At 35.8% G+C, this 15,723-nt stretch overlaps 1 protein-coding gene across 1 annotated transcript in view; it reads right to left on the bottom strand.

Moving 5' to 3' along the window:
• Positions 1–1,132: 1,132 nt before the first annotated feature.
• The window catches only part of LOC112397488 (dachshund homolog 2-like), a gene marked incomplete at its 3' end in the record, with an annotated part of 18,516 nt that continues 3,925 nt past the window's right edge, over positions 1,133–15,723 (bottom strand). The window contains exons 4-5 of the mRNA XM_024741707.1: positions 3,076–3,222; positions 1,133–1,198 (exon numbers count right to left, since the gene is read on the bottom strand). Of these exons, the coding sequence (XP_024597475.1) occupies positions 1,133–1,198; positions 3,076–3,222 (213 nt within the window). The remainder of the gene's footprint in view (positions 1,199–3,075; positions 3,223–15,723) is intronic.

The raw sequence follows: 15,723 nt of genomic DNA, 5'->3' as shown, positions 1-15,723 counted from the left end.
AGAAAGCAGGTAAGCAAAAGAGGGATAAGAAACAGCAAAAGCTTTATTGAGTGAGCTAAACATACATGCTTTCACAAAAGTTAATGCATTAGTTAGTTCTATCCAGCTGCAGCAGAATCAGGCATTACCAGAAGATCCATGATCTCTAACACTCCTGGTTTTGCAAAGATGATGTGCAAAACTACCTGAGTCAGGATTTCTAAATTTTCTGAAGTTGCCATACAAAATGGTGACCCACAGATGAACCCACATGGATCTTTTGGTCACATCCAGTTCTGTTGCCTTCATAGATATCCGTCATTACACCGTGGAAAGACACAGATTAGTTAAACATCCAGCAGGCAACCTTTCTGCGGTTGTCTTCTTTTTTGAAAGTTAGGAAATCGTTTTCTCATGGAGATGCCTTTTCTTTTTTATTAGAGTGAGACATGAATGTGAAAATAAATGTAATCTGCATACAGAGGGCTAGAAAACTGCATTAGAAAGACACTGAGAAACTCCAGTGTTCAATTTTTATTTTTAGCTGTCTTTGCGCTCCAATGAGACTATATTGATTTTCCCCCCTATTTTCTTACTACTAAATACTTTAAAAAATATTATAAAGGATTTAAACAGTTGTGAGAATCCTGTAAATTATGTATTACAAGTCCTGCTCTTATTTTCATATTTAGTTGGTTTCAAAAATTATCTAAAATTAGCATCAGGACTTAAATATTGATAAGAATGTTGCCTAGAATACTTTGCAAATATTGATAGGTTACGATTATTCTACCTGTGCCATTTACAAACAGTAAAGTAGTAAGATTTAAAAAGCATATTATTTTATACTTCTGAAAGGTAAATTATATTCACATTTTGCATTTTTAGAATATGCCTAACATATAAATGTACATCCTTTTAATGGATAAACATACAAGAAATTTGCTCACATTGTATATGTAAAATTATTAGTCTCTAAATACATAGTCTCAATAAACGCTGCAAACTTTTTCCTCTATCATGAAGTAAGAAAGTTAAACTTATTTATTTATTTTCCTTATATGAAAAGTATCAACATAGGAGCTTATCCCCTTTCCACCCCCAGGGGTCACATATTAAGCAGTTACAGAAAGAAGTACACTGTTTACTGTACCTTGCATAGAAGTACTATCATGAGAAGTTCCACTGTTTTGTATTTCAATATCTGGAATCCCAGTATCTGAAAGAAGTGACATTCAATATTAAGGTACATTTCTATTTTTCCTGATTCCATTTAAAGTGAAAACTCTGTTCACCACTGCTTTGGTCCTATAGATAACATGAGACTTTGCGTGGCATTTTGTTTTTGTTTTTTGTATGTCTATATGTTTTTAATGGTAGGAGGGAGAATTATAAACTATAGCTGAATTTTACAATTGGGCATATATTTCCAGGTATATAGTAAATACTTCTTTATTCATTTTACACTCTAAAGATAAAACTCAGGAAAATAATCTGTCCATAAAACCCCCTCAGACTATCAGGTAACATGCCCTGACTGTGGAATTAAAAAAAAAAATAATATAATTGCATAAGTAGAAGTGCCCCATCCTTATGGTATATTTTCCATTTGTAAAATGTGATAGGTGATGAGATTATCTCTATGGTAAATGCACATGAACACCAAAACACAGGCTATTATTTGTGGTCTTTATTTAGTACTGGTCCTAGGGGCCAAGAGATACATGAATTGTTTCAAAAAAAGTTGAGAAAAAGAAACAAAGAGTTGGGTTTTTTATTTTCAATTTTAAATATGAAATGTGTTATCTAAAAGTTATTCATGTACATGAAGCATAGCTTAATATGGCCATTTCTATATATATACCTTTGCTCAGACACCCTTGGGTAATGTGATAACAGATGCCCATATATCATCCATCAAGGATTGATGTGAGAAAGAAATGATTTGACTACAAGTTACCCATCATGCTGTAGAAACAGCTGCTTTTCCTTTATAACATTGAACACTGGAGCTAGAGTGGAATTCACATATGGGTGGATTTCAAAAACGTAAAAAGAGAAATGACAAACCTCCTCAGAACTACATGTTCAGAGCCTCAAATAATTAGAGTGCATAGAATGTTGGCCCCATTGCTGGCTCCCACTGTCTAAGATGTTCCTCAGTATGAGATATTGATGTATTATTATTTATCGTCTCTCTTCTGAGTCTCAATGAGGCATGGCTGTCATGAGCTAATAATCTACCTCTGTATTTCTATCGATTGTGAGGACAATGATCCAAGACAGTCACAGTAAAAAGGGAACTGAACTTTTGGAAAGGTAAAAATACGATTGAACATTGTACAGTATTCTCTATTCATTCTTAGTATGGGACACTTGAAGCAACCCCCTTTTAGTTCATGTGTGTGTCATATTAGCTATGGAGTATGTGTATTCACGTGTATAATATTCTTAGGCTCATCCCTGTTATGCACACATATCAGTTAGATATACCAGCTGTTAACGTGCTCTGAAAGAAAAATTTGAATAGCCTATGAAATGAAATTACGTTGTGAGGTTTCATAATTTAAAATGGAATCAGAAAAGTTTGGAATTAATAGATTTCATGACAGAAGCACCTCTTCTCACAGGAGCTCCAGGAATTTACTTAGAACATTCATTTTCGACCAGGCACTCTTTAATCCCTCATCACTGATGCAATCTGCATTAAAGGAACCAGAATTCTAAAGCTCATTAAAAAAAAGTACACCAAACATCAGCATGTTTTAACACGAATGGACCTAAAACACTTACATTTTAAGTGCAGGGAAGTTATCAATATTACTTCTTCTGCAAAAAGCAGCAGGATTTCCTGTTCCTAGACTATTTATATCTCCCGGAATAGGGCTTATTTTGACAGATTTAACTAATGAACTAAAGCACTTGGCCTCAAATCGATTTTTTAATTACTGTATTCCTGGACAAAGCTTCTCCCTCCCTCACTCCTTCCCTCTTTCCTTTCCCTCTTCCCCTCTCCCTCTCCCCCTCTCCCTCCCTGGCTCTCTCCCTCTCTCTGCTTTATGTACCTTGAGTGTGAAGGTGCAGTACAGACAATACCTTTCAACATCCTCAATCCACTGTCACTAATAGTGGCTTGCTTAAGTGCTTGCTCCACTTGCTCCCTTCGCTTTGATTCAAATTCTAAGGCTTCTTGTAGTTTTCTCTTTGCTTTTTTCTCCTTCTTCAGGCGCTTTTGCATGGTAGCTAAAATATGGAAAGGGAAATAGTTTGCAAAGGCTTAGTCATTGAAATCAGTTTGCCGGTTTTGATGAATTATAAACCATAGATACAGATTCAGAGAGATATATAAATGTATGAGTCAACATAAGATTAGCTTCTTTTGATTACGATTATCATTAGACTTAACCAAAGAGTATTCAATCACGCAACCAACTTATTTTTGCTTTCACATCTCCAGTAAGTATGCTCTATAATACACATGTATTTGTATGGTGGTGGTAGTAGTGGTGGAAGATTGTTTTCTACTTTGACTACAGGAATTTAGTGATAGCATGAAATATTTTATAAATTGATTAAGAAAAATATTCTTATTATTCATCAGGTTATTCCTATACATATTTCAAAACACAGAATATCTAAAGATATTTATTGAGTTTCAAAATATGGTATGTCTTTAAACACTCCCGAACATTCTATGAGGTCACCATCACTCTGATACCAAAACAAGAAAAAGATGTCACAAAAAAGAAACAGGCCAATATCACTGATAAACATAGATGTAAAAGTCCTCAACAAAATACTAGCAAACAGGATCCAACAGCACATTAAAAGGATCATACACCATGATCAAGTGGGGTTTATTCCAGGAATGCAAGGATTCTTCAGTATATGGAAATCAATCAACGTGATACTAATGAATTGAAGAATAAAAACCATATGGTAATCTCAATAGTTGCAGAAAAAATTTTTGACAAAATTCAGCACCCATTTACGATAAAAACTCTCCAGAAAGTGGGCATAGAGGGAAGCTTCCTCAACATAATAAAAGCAATATATGACAAACCCACAGCCAACTTCCTTCTCATTGGTGAAAAACTGAAAGCACTTCCTCTAAGATCAGGAACAACACAAGGGTGCTCACTCCACCACTATTACTCAACATAGTTTTTGAAGTTTTAGCCACCGCAATCAGAGAAGGAAAAGAAATAAAAGGAATCCAAACGTGGAAAGAAGAAGTAAAACTGTCACTGCTTGCAGATGGCATGATACTATGCATAGAAAATCCTGAAGCTGCTACCAGAAAACTACTAGAGCAAATCAATGAATTTAGTAAAGTAGCAGGATACAAAATTAATGCACAGAAATCTCTTGCATTCCTATACACTAACAATGAAAAATCAGAAATAGAAATTAAGGAAACATTCCCATTTACCATTGCAATACAAAGAATAGAATACATAGGAATAAACCTACCTAAGGAGTCAAAAGGCCTGTATGCAGAAAACTGTACAACACTGGTGAAAGAAATCAAAGACAATACAAATAGATGAAGAGATATACCATGCTCTTGGATTGGAAGAATCAACACTGTGAAAATGGCTATGGTACTGAAACCAATCTACAGATTCAATGCAATCCATATCAAATTACCAATGGCATTTTCACAGAACTAGAACAAGTCTCACAATTTGTATGGAAACACAAAAGACCCTGAGGAGCCAATGGAACTGGAGGAATCAGGCTCCCTGACTTCAGACTATATGACAAGGCTACAGTAATCAAAACAGTATGGTACTGGCACAAAAGCAGAAATATAGATCAATGGAAAAGGATAGAAAGCCCAGAGGTAAACCCACAGACATATGATCACCTTATCTTTGAAAAAAAGAGGCAAGAATATACAATGGAGGAATGACAGCCTCTTCAATAAGTGGTGCTGAGAAAACTGGACAGCTACATGTAAAAGAATGAAATTAAAACACTTCTTAACACCATACACAAAAATAAACTCAAAATGGATTAAAGACCTAAATGTAAGGCCAAACACTATCAAACTCTTTGAGGAAAACGCAGGCAGAACACTCTATGACATAAATCACAGCAAGATCCTTTCTGACCCTCCTCCTAGAGTAAGAGACAAAAATAAACAAATGGGACCTCATGAAACTTAAAAGCTTTTGCACAGCAAAGGAAAACATAAATAAGATGAAAAGACAACTCAGAATGGGAGAAAATATTTGCAAATGAAGCAACTGACAATGGATTAATCTCCAAAATAAACAAGAAGCTCATGCAGCTCAATATTGAGAAAACAAACAACCCAATCAAAAATGGGTGGAAGGCCTAAACAGACATTTCTCCAATACAGGACACATGCATCACAATGTTCATCACAGCATTATTTACAATAGCCAGGAAATGGCAGCAACCTAAATGTCCATCGACAGATGACTGATAAAGAAAATGTGACACATGTATACAGTGGAATATTACTCTGCCATAAAAAGGAACGAAATTGAGTTATTTGTAATGAGGTGGATTGATGTAGAGTCTGTCATACAGAGTGAGGTAAGTCAGAAAGAGAAAAACAAATACAGTATGCTAACGCATATATATGGAATCTAAAAAAACAGTACTGATGAACCTAGTGGCAGGGCAGGAATAAAGCCACAGATGTAGGCAACATACTTGAGGACACAGGGGGAGAAGTGGAAGCTGGGATGAAGTAAGAGAGTAGCACTGACATATATACACTACCAAATGTAAAATGGATGGGTAGTGGGAAGCTGCTGCATAGAACAAGGAGATCAGCTTACTGGTTTGTGATGACTTATAGGGGTTGGGATAGGGAGGGTGGGAGGGAGTCTCAAGAGAAAGGGGACATGGGGATATATGTATACATATAGCTGATTCACTTTGTTGTACAGCAGAAACTAACACAACATTGTAAAGCATTTATCTGCCAATAAAGATGAAAATAAAAAAGATGTATGGAAGAAAAAGAAAAAACATGGTATGTCTTTTAAAGCTTACAGTGTCAAGGGTCTCTTTATTTGAGATGTTACCAGTTTTTAGGGCAAATATCTATCTCTTTAAATATATGCACATATCATCAGACTCTGTCTCTCTCCATATATTTATATTTGAACCTATCTCTACATTTTAAAGAGAATAACTTTCAGCAATGATTATGTTAAGCAATCTGTAAAGGCACAACAACATTTCTTTCATAAACAGAAAAGGTGATGAAGAGGTAAAAACAATTATAACTCAAATCTCAAGGCCTTATGTCTTAACTAGAAACTTTAACTGCCCTAATGTATGATTGTTACTCTTCTCTGAAACCTTGAAATCTGTGATAATTTCTCAAACAGAATTGCTGGGCTCCAGCAATACAGTGGTTCATTGCAGGGTTCTAAGCAGACCGACCTTCACATTCTTCCTAAATTAGTTGTAAAAATTTAAGATATTGATATTAGGACAATAGAAAAATATTCAAGGAACATTAAACAAAATTATAAATTATATGACATTTAAAAAATCTTAAAATTATTCAAATATAACTAAAATATTTTGATTGCACTAAAGTGAATATGATGCTAATTTGAGTTTCAGTTGTATTTATCTCACAGTTCAATGTCTTTTCATATAAATGACCTTCAGCAACTTGAAGAGAGTTATTTACTCATCTAAATTTATGTTCATTTAAGACAAAAATTCAGAGGACTAAGGTAGTCACAAGATGGAAATCTTGGAATAAAGACACCGAATATATGGTTTCTGTTATTTTTGCTAAAAGACTATTAAATAAGGTTAAGCATAAAAAACTTTTACTATCATAATTATACTTAATTATCATCATTCAAATAAAGCATTTAGTAAATTATTTAAATCAAAAACATAGATTTATTCAAATTAATGTATAGCAATGTCCTTGATAAGACAAAATTTTGCTTCTAGTAAAATTATTTATTCAAAAACATTCCATATGTTGATTCCCTTGAAATTTATGATTCCATATATTATAAACAATGTCACAGAATATTACATTAAAAATTATATAAAATAAACTATAATTTATTTAGGATGTACCATGTACTGAACATTTTTTCTAGGACTATATCTCATTTAAAACTTACAACAACTCAGCAAGGAAGATATTGTTACCTCCATTTTATAGATGAGGGAATTGAGTCCTTGAGAGGTCAAGAAATTTATTCAAGATCCCAGAACTAGTAGTTCTCATAGATTGAGGGCCAAAGATTTTATAGGTAGTTGTTTCAAAGCCTGGGGAACATATAGTTGGTCAAGAACCAAGACAGATGAGCTCCAAGCTCTCCTGTAGCTCTACCATTCTTTGTTTCTAAGTGTTTAAACTGCAAAGAATATTATAACATATGTTTAATTCAAGTAACACATTCTGGCTAGGAACAAAAAGGTAGTTAGAAGGAATATATAAGTGTGAAACAATGCTTTTGTTAAAAAAAATACTCATAGGGATTCTTACTATATACATAGTTTTATATATATATAGTTTACTATATACATATATATAGTTTTACATATGTTCTTTATATATGTATATATGTTGCTACTATTTTTTCTATAAACTTGGGGAGACATTACTTTTTAACTACAATATCAGTTTTCTCCATTTTTCTTTTCAATCATATGACTTTAGATAAAGAGTTCACCCTTTGTCCTAAAAAGTAGGTTTACTGGGTATGAGATATTTAGGCAACTAGAAAGGAATTTAAGTGATCATGCAGTCAACTATTGTAATAGATGATGATGCTGAGATTCATAGAGATGAAGCAGATAGTTTCTCTAAATCAATGAGGATAACAGAGTAGTTTCTTTTCATTATGCTAGTCATAAGATGTAAAATGTTAAAAACAGTGCTTAGCACATGGCAGACAATTGATAAGCATTAGCTAGTGATGGTAATAGTAGTAGTAGTAGTAGTAGTAGTAGTAGTAGTAGTAGTGATGGTAGTAGTAGTAGTGACAGTAATGACAGTAGTAGTAATGATGATAGAATATTACTAGTGGTATTATTATATCATAATAATTGCTAAATTTATTAAATATAAATGCTTCATAGTAAATCTGATAATAGATACAGTATTACATCTACAATGTCTAAGACTTTTTAAAAGACAATAGTTATGATATCAATTATAAAGATAGACCTGAAGACTCTATAAGAAGTTAGTAAATAGAAATCGGTATGAGTAGATCCCTAAAAGTTAGAAGCCAATTTTACTATATGTAGTAGATTTTCCTAAGTCAATTTGTGAATGTTATTATATTTAACATATTTGGTACTTTCGTATAAATAATTTCCCTACTAAAGAAATGTGCTTTTATGACTCCTAATCATAATATATATTGCATCCCAAATATCAGAAATAAACTAATTTCTCAAAACTTTAAAAAGACAATTTAGCTTCTGTTTACTAGTATTTAATGACTTTGGCAAGATAAGAAGAGGTTTAATTCTTTTTAAATGTAATGACTGAATTTCCATTTTGAACTGAACTAGTAATTCTTAGGTCTTAAGGAAAATATACAGTAAAATTTCAATTTCTTGATGCAAATTTCAGAATATAATATGCTATATGAGAATAGTATATAGTTAGTGGATTTCACTCGACTAGAGTAATTCTTCCTAGTTTAGGGAGGCATTATCTGGGTTGTGAATTTTCTCTCCCTTTTTGCCTCTCATTCCCACTCTTTAACTCTTTTAATTGACTTTTGCTTTGTGATCATTCTACAGAAGAATAAGCTAAGAAGAGAAAGAAGCTGAAAAGCACAATAGTCACTTTTGCTGCTGTTTTGTATTTTATGGTAAATATAAGGAAGAGGTGAAAATTTTTGGTTAAAGTTTTGAATTTTCTCTGGTTTTGATACAAGCTAGTCTCATTATCCACATCTATAGATTATCAAATGCCTACCCATTGTTAGAAAGTTATTTCTATTTCTGGACAATATTTTCCATTCTCTCACTTTTGTCTCCATCCATACTTATGCTACCCTATTCAGCCCTCATCACCACGGCCTAGATGAGGGCAATCCACTTTTACATAGTTTCCTTGTTTGTAGTCTTACTCCAAGTCCCATCTAATCTAATTCCCAACACCGGAGTGGTCTATCTGATTGAAAGCAGACCAGATCACTCCACTGCTTATCTTTTAATAATTCCCATAACCTACAGGACAAAGTCTAAGCTAATCTTTTACATGATTAAAAATGGCCTTTATGGGTGGACCTTCAAGATAGCGGAAGAGTAAGATGTGGAGATCACCTTTCTCCCAAAAAATACATAAGAAATACATGTACATGTGGAACAACTCCTACAGAACACCTACTGAATGCTGGCAGAAGACCTCAGACTTCCCAAAAGACAAGAAACACCCCACGTACCTGGGTAGGGCAAAAGAAAAAAGAAAAAAACAGAGACAAAAGAATAAAGATGGGACCTGCACCACTGGGAGGGACCTGTGAAGGAGGAAAAGGTTCCACACACTAGGAAGCCCCTTCACTGGTGGAGAATAGGCGTGGCGGGGGGGAAGCTTCAGAGCCACAGAGGAGAGTGCAGCAACAGGGGTGCGGGGGGCAAAGCAGAGAGATTCCCGCACAGAGGATCGGTGCTGACTGGCACTCACCAGCCCAAGAGGTTTGTCTGCTTACACGCCAGGGTGGGCGGGGGCTGGGAGCTGAGGCTCGGACTTCTGTCGGAGCGCAGGGAGATGACTGGGGTTGGTGGCATGAACACAGCCTGGAGGGGTTTAGTGCACCACGGCTAGCCGGGAGGGAGTCTGGGGAAAAGTCTGGAACTGCCTAAGAGGGAAGAGACCTTTGTTTCCGGGTGCGTGAGGAGAGGGGATTCAGAGCACTGCCTAAACAAGCTCCAGAGATGGGCCCAAGTCGCAGCTATCAGCATGGACAACAGAGATGGGCATGAAACACTAAGGCTGCTGTTGCAGCCACCAAGAAACCTGTGTACAAACACAGGTCACCCTCCATACCACACCTCCCGGGAGCCTGTGCATCCTGCCACTGCCAGGGTCCTGTGATCCAGGGACAACTTCCCCAGGAGAACACACGGTGTGCCTCAGGCTGTTGCAATATCACACTGGCCTCTGCCACTGTAGGCTCGCCCCACATTCCGTACCCTTCCCTCGCCCTGGCCTGAGTGAACCAGAGCTCCCTAATCAGCTGTTCTTTTAAAATCATCCTTATGGAACAAAAAACAGATGCCCTTAAGTGACAGACACACAGAGGCGGGGCCAAATCCAAACCTGAACCCCAGGAGATGTGTGAACAAAGAAGAAAAGGGAAATCTCTCCCAGCAGCCTCAGGAGAACCGGATTAAATCTCCACAATCAACTTGATGTACCCTGCATCAGTGGAATACCTAAATAGAGAATAAATCATCCCAAAATTTATGCAGTGGACTTTGGGAGCAATGATATATATATTGTTTTCCTTTTTCACTTTTTGTGAGTATGTATGTGCATGCTTCTTTGTGTGATTTTGTCTGTATAACTTTGCTTTTGCATTTGTCCTAGAGATCTGTATGTCCCTTTTTTTGTTTGTTTTCTTTTGTTTATAGTATAGTTTTTAGTGCTTTTTATCATTGGTGGATTTGCTTTTTGGTTTGGCTGCTACTTTCTTTCTTTTTCTTATTTTTTTCTCTTTTTTTTACTTTTTAATTTTTTTTATGTTACTTTTTTCTTTCTTTCTTTCTTTTTTCTTAACTTTTCTTCTGAGCCATGTGGCTGACAGGGTCTTGGTGCTCTGGGCACAAAGGGACAGCCAAGATCAGGACATTGGTCCACCAGAGACCTCCTACCTCCACATAATATCAAACGGCAGAAGCTCTCCCAGAGATCTACATCTCAATGCTAAGACCCAGATCCACTCAATGACCAGCAAGCTACAGTGCTGGACACCCTATGCCAAACAACCAACAAGACAGGAACACAACCCCACCTATTAGCAGAGAGGCTGCCTAAAATCATAATAAGGACAGAGACACCCCAAAACACACCACCGGACACAGTCCTGCCCACCAGAAAGACAAGATCCAGCCTCATCCACCAGAAAACAGGCACTAAGCCCCTCCACTAGGAAGCCTGCACAACCCGCTGAACCAACCTTAGCCACTGGAGGCAGACACCAAAAACAATGGGAACTACAAACCTGCAGTCAGTGAAAAGGAGACCCCAAACACAGTAAGTTAAGCAAAATGAGAAGACAGAAACACACAGCTGATGAAGGGGTAAAGTAAAAACCCACCAGATCAAACAAATGAAGAGGAAATAGGCAGTCTACTTGGAAAAGAATTCAGGGTAATGATAGTAAAGATGATCAAAAGTCTTGGAAATAGAATGGAGAAAATAAAAGAAATATTTAACAAGGACCTAGAAGAACTAAAGAGCAAACAATGATGAACAACAGAATAAATGAAATTAAAAATTCTCTAGAAGAAATCAATAGCAGAAGAATTGAGGCAGAAGAACAGATAAGTGACCTGTAAGATAAACTATTGGAAATAACTACTGCAGAGCAGAATAAAGAAAAAAGAATGGAAAGAATTTAAGACAGTCTCAAAGTCATCTGGGACAATGTTACATGCACCAACATTTGAATTACATGGGTCCCAGAAGAAGAAGAGAAAAATAAATGGACTGAGAAAATATTTGAAGAGATTATAGATTAAAACTTCCCTAATATGGGAAGGAAATAGTCAATAAAGTCCAAGAAGCACAGAGAGTCTCATACAGCATAAATCCTAGGAGAAACATGCCAAGAAGCATATTAATCAACCTTTCAAAAATTAAATACAAGGAAAAAAGATTAAAAGCAGCAAGGGTAAAGCAACAAATAACATACAAGGGAATCCCCATAAGGTTAAGAGCTGATCTTTCATCAGAAAGTCTGGAAGCCAAAAGGGAGTGGAAGGACATATTTAAAGTGATGAATGGGAAAAACCTACAACCAAGATTACTCTACCCAGCAAGTATCATATTCAGATTTGATGGAGAAATTAAAACATTTATAGACAAGCAAAAGCTAACCTTACACCTAAAGCAATTAGAGAACGAACAAAACAAAACAAAACAAAAACAAAACAAAGTTAGAAGAAGGAAAGAAATCCTAAAGATCAGATCAGAAATAAATGAAAAAGAAATGAAGGAAACAATAGCAAAGATCAATAAAACTAAAAGCTGGTTCTTTGAGAAGACTAAAACTATTGATAAACCATTAGCCAGACTCATCAGGAAAAAAAAGGGAGAAGACTCAAATCAATAGAATTAGAAATGGGAAAGGAGAAGTAACAACTGACACTCCAGAAATACAAAGGATCATGAGAGATTACTATAAGCAACTATATGCCAAAAAAATGGACAACCTGGAAGAAATGGACAAATTCTTACAAAAGCACAACCTTCCGAGACTGAACATGGAAGAAATTGAAAATATAAACAGACTAATCACAAGCACTGAAATTGAGACTGTGCTAAAATCTTCCAACAAACAAAAGCCCAGGACCAGGTGGCTTCACAGGCGAATTCTGTCAAACATTTAGAGAAGAGCTAATACCTATCCTTCTCAAACTCTTCCAAATATAGCAGAGGGAAGAAAACTCCCAAACTCATTCTATGAGGCCACCATCACCCTGATACCAAAACCAAACAACGATGTCGCAAAGAAAGAACACTACAGGCCAATATCACTGATGAATATAGATGCAAAAATCCTCAACAAAATACTAGCAAATAGAATCCAACAGCACATTAAAAGGATCATACACCATGATCAAGGGGGCTTTATCCCAGGAATGCAAGGATTAATCAATATATGCACATTAATCAATGTGATATACCACAGTAACAAATTGAAGGATAAAAGCCACATGATCATCTCAATACATGCAGAAAAAGCTTTCAACAAAATTTAACACCCTTTTATTATAAAAACCCTGCAGAAAGTAGACATGGAGGGAATTTACCTCAACATAATAAAGGCCATAGTTGACAAACCCACAGCCAACATCGTTCTAAATGGTGAAAAACTGAAACCATTCCCACTAAGATCAGGAACAAGAAAAGGTTGCCCACTCTCACCACTGTTATTCAACATACTTTTTGAAGTTTTAGCCACAGCAATCATAGAAGAAACAGAGATAAAAGGAATCCAAATTGGAAAATAAGTAAAACTGTCACTGTTTGCAGATGATATATTATACATAAAGAATCCTAAAGACGCTACCTGAAAACTACTAGAGGTAATCAGTGAATTTAGTAAAGTAGCAGGATACAAAATTAATGCACAGATATCTCTTGCATTCCTATACACTAATGATGAAAAATCTGAAAGAGAAATTAAGGAAACACTCCCATTTAATACTGCAACAAAAATAATAAAATACCTAGGAATAAAGCTACCTAAGGAGACAAAAACCTGTATGCAGAAACTATAAGAGACTGACACAAGAAATTAAAGATGATAAAAACTGAAGGAGAGATATACATTTTCTTGTATTGGAAGAATCAACATTGTGAAAATGACTCTACTACACAAAGCAATCTATAGATTCAATGCAATCCCTGTCAAGCTACTAATGGCATTTTCAAAAAACTAGAACAAAAAATTTCACAATTTGTATGGAAACACAAGAGACACTGAATAGTGAAAGCAATCTTGAGAAAAAAAGTGGCGCTTGAGTAATCAGGCTCCTTGACTTCAGACTATACTACAAAGCTACAGTAATCAAGACATTATGGTACTGGCTCAAAAACAGAAATATAGACAAATGGAACGGGATAGAAAGCCCAGGCATAAATCCACGCACATATGGTCACCTTATTTTTGATAAAGGAGGCAGAATATACAATGGAGGAAAGAGAGCCTCTTAAATAAGTTGTCCTGGGAAAACTGGACAGCTACATCTAAAAGAATGAAATTAGAACACTCCCTAACACTGTACACAAAAAGAATCTCAAAATGATTAAAGACCTAAATGTAAGGCCAGACACTAAAACTCTTAGGGGAAAACATAGGCAGAACACTCTATAACATAAATCACAGAAAGATCCTTTTTAACCCACCCCCTAGAGAAACGGAAATAAAAACAAAAATAAGCAAATGGGACCTAACAAAACTTCCAAGCTTTTTCACAGCAAGGGAAACCATAAACAAGATGAAACAACAATGCTCAGAATGGAGAAAATATTTGAAAAAGATGCAACTGACAAAGGATTAATCTCCAAAATTTACAAGCAGCTCATGCAGCTCAATATCAGAAAAACAAACAACCTAATCCAAAAATGGGCAGAAGACCTAAATAGACATTTCTCCAAAGATATACAGATTTCCAACAAACACATGAAAGGATGTTCAGCATCACTAATCATTAGAGAAATGCAAATCAAAACTACAATGAGGTATCACCTCACACCAATAAGAATGGTCATCATCAAAAAGTCTACAAAAAATAAATTCTGGAGAGGGTGTGAAGAAAAGGGAACCCTCTTGCACTATTGGTGGGAATGTAAATTGATACAGCCACTATGGAGAACAATATGGAAGTTTCTTAAAATACTAAAAATAGAACTACCATGCCACCCAGCAATCCCAGTCCTGGGCATATACCCTGAGAAAACCATAATTTAAAAAGAATCATGTACCACTATGTTCATTGCAGCTCTATTTACGATAGCCAGGACATGGAAGCAACTTAAGTGTCCATTGACAGATGAGTGGATAAAGAAGATGTGGCACATATATACAATGGAGTATTACTCTGCCATAAAAAGAAACAAAACTGAGTTATTTGTAGTGAGGCAGATGGACCTAGAGTCTGTCATACAGAGTGAAGTAAGTCAGAAAGAGAAAAACAAATACCATATGCTAACACATATATATGGAGTCTAAAAAAAATGTTCTGAAGAACCTAGGTGCAGGACTGGAATACAGATGCAGACGTAGAGAATGAACTTGAGGACATGGAGAGGGGGAAGGGTAAGCTGGGACAAAGTGAGAGAGTGGCACTGACATATATACTACCAAAAGTAAAATAGGTAGCTAGTGGGAAGCAGCTACATAGCACAAGGAAATCAGCTTGGTGCTTTGTGACCACCTAGAGGGTTGGGATAGGGAGGGTGGGAGGAAGATGCAAGAGGGAGGAGATATGGGGATATATGCATATGTATAGCTTATTCACTTTGTTATAAACATAAACTAAACACCATTGTTAAACAATTATTCTCCAATAAAGATGTTAAAAAAAGAAAATGGCCTTTATAATTTACCATCTACTTTTGTTATGCATTATTCCCCAACATTCACTTCATAAAACTCAAAGTCATGGTATTAATATACTGTATATATTTGACCATGTTTGAGTCTTCTTGCCTCCATGCCTATGTTCATTGTTCTAGAATGATCAGATCACTCATTTACTCTCATGCTTTTCTTGCCTTACTGATTCTTCAAGACTCAGGTTCAAGTGTCAGCATCAGAAAACCTTCTTTGACCATCAATTCCCCACCAAGCTGAGCTAACTACCCCCTCTCTATATAAACATATATGATGTACATCATTGTTCTTTCCACTTTGTCTTATAATTAGCTGGTTGGTTGTGCTAGTCCTCTGAAATGTAAATCTTTCAAGGACAGGGACTGAGTTTTATCTTCTAACACCAGAATCTAACATTTTTTTTGGCAAAGAGTAA

This window comes from Neophocaena asiaeorientalis, unplaced genomic scaffold (assembly GCF_003031525.2).
Source record: "Neophocaena asiaeorientalis asiaeorientalis breed wild unplaced genomic scaffold, Neophocaena_asiaeorientalis_V1.1 scaffold1049, whole genome shotgun sequence".
In the NCBI taxonomy this organism is placed as follows: Eukaryota; Metazoa; Chordata; class Mammalia; order Artiodactyla; family Phocoenidae; genus Neophocaena; species Neophocaena asiaeorientalis.
Note: the sequence above shows the minus strand (reverse complement) of the source record. Positions and strands in the feature narration are given on the sequence as shown.